Consider the following 6,190-nt stretch of genomic DNA (forward strand, 5'->3'; position numbering starts at 1 on the left):
TGAATTATCGGTAGGTGAAGTTCGGTAGTTCATCAAGTATTCTACGGGATCATGTTATGCCTTACAGAGGGGTAAGGTGTGACACCTCCATGAACATTCTCATAACCTTGTCTATCACTTTCTACATGTCCATTCAAATCTCCACCAATGAAAACATTCTCTTCATTCGGTATGCTTTGCATTAAATCATCTATATCTTCCTAAAACCTTTATTTACTCTCACTGTCTAGTCCTATTTGGGGCATAAGCACTAACTATATTTATTGTTTCTCCTTCTAGTATTAGCTTTACTAGTATAATTTTATCTCCTACTATTTTCATAGCTATTATTGCTTATTTCAATGTCCTGTCTATGATTATGCCAACTCCGTTCTTATTTCTCTCCTTTTTGGTAAACCACAGTTTGTACCATGAATTACCTACTTCCTTACTTTTCTCTCCTACTCATTTAGTCTCCTGAATGCAAGTAATATTCACCTTTTTCCTTTCCAAGGTATCCACAAGCTCCATAATTTTCCTGTAAGTGATCCAACATTCCAAGTACCAACCCTGATCCTCCTCCTATCCTGCTCCTTCCTAATTGATCTCCTATCTTCTATTGTTTTCTGTGTCTATCTTGTGTTCTGTTCCACTATCTGTCATATGGATTAACTTCTTTACCCACACCCATCCATGATGTGGGAACCCTTACTCACTTAACACCACACCCGGGTGTCGACATGGCACGTCGCTTTCGGTGAACGCCCTACACCCTTGCATATTTCTCATTACACCCGAGCTCCGATGTAGCGCGTCGTAAGTAGAGAACGCCCCAATGTTTATATCATTTGAATCTATATCATAAGGTGTGACAAAATTTTTACGCTGGTTGTCACCTATCGTAACCCTCTCTTTTATCCGGGCTTTGGACTGGTTAAGCTCAAACTAATTAGGCGAAGTTATAAATTTTATTTTTGACAATTAAAAAAAATAATTTTTTATTAATATTTGACATACACCAAAAATATTTTATAATTCATGGGATGGAAACCATTATTTTGAATATATTATAAGTTTAACTTAAGATTATGTTTGTTTTGTCAAAAATAATTTATTTATAGAAAATATTTTTTTAAAAAATTAACTTTTTTATCGTTTAATTATAATGCTAAAAAATAAGATTATTGTTTAATCAAAAAATATTTTAAATTTTTTTACTTTTTAAAATGTTTTAACCAATTAAATATTCTATATAAGTATATTTCTACTCTTAATATTTATAATATTTTTAATTTAAATTCTAATTATTAAATTTATTTTTATTAATATATATATATATATATATATATATATATTTATTTATTTATTTATTTATTCACTAAACCGCACCGTTTAAACGTACAAATATAACCTAAACCTAAAAATCTCTCATATTTCCTCACTGCAGCCGCACGGCCCTCTCTCTCCGTTTGGTAGCTGAAGGGCAAGCCCAATTCCAAAGGTTTACTGCCTTCCAATCTCGGCTTTGATCTTCTTTTCTACATCCTATCCGCCGCTGCTGTAGAACTGCTCATTGCTTTTCTTCCATCTCTTCCGCTGTTTTGTCAAGAAGCAATCCATCAGCTGTTGTTCTATGCAGAAGAAAATTTCCTTCATCTTGCAGGTGAGTGGGTCCGCTGCTCTTTGGTTCCCTGCATCTGGTAAGAATTATTTCGGTGATTTGAGTAAAATTTCAGGATTAATTTCTTCAGCTTTCCTATTCTAAAACATCGGAACTGTTAATACATAATTATAGATAGTAATTATGCTATTCAGAATTTATGCTTTGCATCGCTGTTGTGTGCATATTAGTGTATGTGTTAGATTTGTGTATTCCCAAAATCCAGCAAAATGGAACATAGTTGAAGTATCTTTATCATGAGGTTATAGTTGTGCCTATGCATATCACTGTTTGAATTGGGTAGTAGTTAGTTTCACTCTACGATCAATCCAACATAAGATTGCTGTGTTTCTGCTTTTCCTAGACTATAAACTTGCGCTCAACATGAAACGATATGAGATGGACTTAGTTTGGGCTCACTGGTTTCCCTGTTACTGTCACTGACCCAACTGGTCTCGCTTCTTCCTATCTTAGGTTACATCTATTTATTGAAGTAAAAAGACCGGTGACAAGATAGTACATTAATTTATCCAGCGAGGCAAACACAAGTCGACACAATGGGGAGGGCGAAAAAGGGCCCTAAATTTGCAGTAATGAAGAAGATAGTCACCTCAAAAGCAATTAAAAAGTGAGCTCTTTTACTTTTATCTTTTCGTCTTTGCATTCACCTATTTACTTCTAGCTCTGTGTTGATAGTGTTGTTTAATGTTCTATTTAGATACAAAGAAGAGGTTTTGAATCCAAATAAAAAAGATCTCTCCAAGGAAAAGCTCCCTCGAAATGTGTAAGTCTTTAAATCTTATGTCACTGTCTTGATTCTCTATTCTCTTAAAGAATCTTTGAAGTTAAAGTTATATATTACTTTTTTTTAGTAACACAAATGTTTTATTTCATTTTACTGTGAATTAGGCCACAAGTTTCTTCTGCACTTTACTTCACATACAACACAGCATTGGGGCCACCGTACAGGGTTTTGGTGGATACCAACTTTATCAATTTCTCCATCCAAAATAAAGTGAGTGGTTATTGTTGTTCTCATTTCAATTGTGCTCCATCTAATCTTCATTTGGTTGTGATACAAAAATTGCAAAAGTGTAAACATTATGATTATAATACGAGAGAAATCTCAAAAGGGTAAAATTTAAATTGAATATCTTTGTAATTTTGAGCTATTTGTTGTACTTCATGCTTAACAAATCTTAACAGTTGGTTTACATTCACTTGTTCATTTAGTTTTACTGGGAATTATATCTCTTTTATTCTTTATTTTAGCTCTTACAACTTTTGCCCTTTTTATTTTTCCCCCTTTATTTGCAGTTGGATTTGGAGAAGGCAATGATGGATTGTTTGTATGCAAAATGTGAGTTTGGGGGTCTCTGGTTTCCTTCACTATTCTGAACTTTTCAACTTTTTCTTTATTCTATTGATGCCTTAATGTTGCCATCGTGTTTATTGCTTACTTATCTGTTGCAAAATTTTGGTGCTTTCATTGTATAATTCAGAAGAAATGATAGATTGATAACTAGAGTAATTTATAAGAATGAGAAATGAGACAAATTGTTCTCTTTTTCTACTTTATTGATTCATTCCTCCTTTTGGATTTAAAGGTACACCTTGTATCACTGATTGTGTTATGGCAGAGCTTGAGAAGTTAGGTCAGAAATACCGTGTAGCTCTGAGGTATTTTCTCACGTGATTTAGTTACTTCAAACTTTTGCTGGTGATATTGGCAAGTTTTGATGACAATTTTTTGTCATCGCCTGTGAAAATTTATGCATTTTCAGTAAGTATTTATGAAGTGTTTTTATTTATCTTTTAATAGGATTGCTAAGGATCCACGTTTTGAGAGACTGCCATGTATACACAAAGGGACTTATGCTGATGACTGTATTGTTGATAGGGTTACTCAGGTATGGTTCTGTGCTAATATCCTATGTGTTATCCTTTCCTCTCTCTCTCTCTCTCTCTCTCTCTCTCTCTCACCTGTGTGTCATTGTCTCTAAATTTTCCAAACTAGGATCTATATCTGCAGAGTTGACTGCCATCCTCTAGGTTATTTAAAGTATCAAATTGGGTACTTTAACATAAAATAAGGGGGTGTAGGTTGTCTTATCGTCCATTTCTGTGGCTTCTTCACATTTGTTTGGAAGATATTTAAATTTGGTTGGAACTAGATAATTCAGTCACATGGAAGTTCCTATTTCATTTTTCCAGCCAATCAATGCACCGGGAAATTAAATAAATAAGGTAAAGAAAAAAGTGAAAGGTTATTTTAGTGATGCACTTTAATTATGAAGAAATTTAAACCAATATTGGGTTTAAAGAAGATAAATCTTGTCACTGAATACCTTCTCCTAGAAGCTAGATCACATGCATGTTATGGGAGAGAGTCTACCTAGTAAAGAGTGTGGTCACATGCATCTGAGGTAGCTAACATAACAGAAATCCAGTTCTTGTGAAACCACATTAACTTTCATTGAGAGTACTTTAGTTTGTATTACCTTGGCATGATCCCACAAGAACTCGCCCATGGCCGACACAAAACTCCCATCCTCCCACCTCTCAAGAAAAAGGGGAAAAGGAAGAAGTATATATGTGATTGTTCTTTGGTAGTGACGCAGGCATTCTATATGTTTTTTCTGGTTATACTTCCAACATTTCCATTCAAACTTGTTTGAACTTGCTTGGGGAGCATTTATTTTGTTAGTTGCTACAATATCATTCAGGGCCCTGTTTCAACATTGGTTGCTTTTATCAATACACATATGCATGATCACGTGGGGCTTGACTAACATGAACAATTGTTACTTGGAACAGCATAAATGCTACATTGTTGCCACATGTGATCGTGATCTGAAGCGAAGGATACGCAAGGTACATTCAGTAATAAGATATTGTGTATTTAAATGAAATTTGAGTTCTGATCTTCTGATGCAAGGTCCTTTGTTTACTTGCAGATCCCTGGTGTTCCAATTATGTACATTACTCAACACAAATATTCAATTGAGCGGATGCCTGAAGCAACAATAGGTGGAGGTAAGCTCTATGTTGTGAAACATAGTGTTACTAGTAGTTGTGTCAATTTGAAAAATGCTCTTCCAATAGACAGATTTAAATTAGACTCTCTTATGAAAACTTAATATGGGCTGATGAGATAAAAAGTCTCTGATGAATATTTACAGCAATAGGAGACATTTGTCATTTTTTTTGGAGTAATTTATCTAGTTTAATGATTAGTAGTTGGTTCTGAAATGGGGAATTCTCCATCATTTTCTGACTCACATCTGTGTTCTTGTTGCAGCTCCAAGATTTTGAGGCATCTTACAAGAGTGGGAAGAGATATGGTGTTGTCATAATCTCATCTGCTGTTTACATATTATGATATCTAAGGCCACAACCTGTCTTTTTTATTTATTTCCATCCATTGTTAGGTGATGTCCTCTAGGATTTTTAGTGCCTGTCACGAGCTGAGGTTGTTTCCTTCTATCAAAAGATAGTAACAGAAATTTTGTATTCTCTCTATAATTTTTCAAATTTTGGAGTAAAGAGTAAATTTGCTGGCATGCTATAAAGCTAGTCGTAGCCTTATTTAGTATTATATATATATGTATTGCAAACTTTCGTAAAAATTTATCAAATATTCAAGGACAAAAGAAAGCCCCCTTTGTTAGAATCTAGATTAAAACACCCCCGTTCTAACCTGAGTTAAAGGCTTAAAGCACCTCGATCTTTTGTGTAATCCGTATTCTCCATCGGTTGCATGCATAACTTGTGTGGAATCTTTCTGTGAAGTCATTCTCTTCATTTGAATATCTGCTGTTCTCGTTCGCCGACTTTCTCCTCATTTGTTGTTCTCGTCCACTGCATGGATATGTTTGCTTTGATTTTAAAATTTCTGTTTGCTATTAAATTTTTGTGAAATATTCTTGTTGGTTTATGCTATTAAGTTAGTTGGGTTTTTCCGTCTTTGTTCATTACTGGTGCGTTCCTTTCCCCTTGTGTTTTGGTTCATTACTGCTGCATGTGTTTTGTTGATTGTTCGAAGTTAATGAAATAAAATCAAAATAATCTGATCGATATTCAATCCCTACATTCACCAACTCATTCTGTCTCTCTGTATCCTTCCATTCCTACCACCGATCTATGCCTCTACAGAATTTGTTATGTAGTTAAATTGCATATTTTGTGTCTGTTTGGTTGATAGTTATTGTTTTAACTTTTAGGCTCAACTTGTGTTGTTTGACAAATATAAGAACAGTTCAAGCGATTTCACACAAGTCAATAATTTTGTAAATTTAATAGGCCCACCTATGAGACCATTAATAGTTTACAATTGGAGGCTTTTGATTCTGATTGTAATTCCAATCAAATCAAACCGTAAATTCTCTCTCTCTCTTTATTTCTCTTGTATAACATCCGTGTTTTGGTCTTTCACACCTTAAGCCGTACACTAGTAAGTAAATATGCTGTGATTTTATATCCATTTGATATAGTACACCTTGAAATCCGAGTCAAATTCAAACCAAATCAATCGAATGGCCCGATTTCTAT

The 6,190-nt window shown here is 34.2% G+C and overlaps 1 protein-coding gene across 1 annotated transcript; it reads left to right on the forward strand.

Annotated features, from left to right (window-relative positions):
• The first annotated feature begins 1,384 nt into the window (after positions 1–1,384).
• LOC110636473 (uncharacterized) lies at positions 1,385–5,202 on the forward strand. Its single transcript, XM_021786198.2, has 10 exons — positions 1,385–1,642; positions 2,114–2,267; positions 2,358–2,423; positions 2,549–2,654; positions 2,957–2,999; positions 3,247–3,319; positions 3,462–3,549; positions 4,457–4,513; positions 4,597–4,675; positions 4,941–5,202. Exons 2-10 carry the CDS (start codon positions 2,197–2,199, stop codon positions 4,952–4,954), a joined length of 597 nt encoding a protein of 198 aa, XP_021641890.2. The 5' UTR covers positions 1,385–1,642; positions 2,114–2,196; the 3' UTR covers positions 4,955–5,202.
• Positions 5,203–6,190: the final 988 nt, after the last annotated feature.

The sequence above is a fragment of the Hevea brasiliensis genome, chromosome 6, assembly GCF_030052815.1.
Source record: "Hevea brasiliensis isolate MT/VB/25A 57/8 chromosome 6, ASM3005281v1, whole genome shotgun sequence".
In the NCBI taxonomy this organism is placed as follows: Eukaryota; Viridiplantae; Streptophyta; class Magnoliopsida; order Malpighiales; family Euphorbiaceae; genus Hevea; species Hevea brasiliensis.

Bases quoted from the DNA above. Each gene is read 5' to 3' on its own strand.
- LOC110636473 (XM_021786198.2), top strand. From the start codon at position 2,197: ATGGGGAGGGCGAAAAAGGGCCCTAAATTTGCAGTAATGAAGAAGATA. The intron at 2,424-2,548 runs GTAAGTCTTTAA...ACTGTGAATTAG, and splicing joins GAAAAGCTCCCTCGAAATGT to GCCACAAGTTTCTTCTGCAC. The intron at 3,550-4,456 runs GTATGGTTCTGT...TACTTGGAACAG, and splicing joins TTGTTGATAGGGTTACTCAG to CATAAATGCTACATTGTTGC.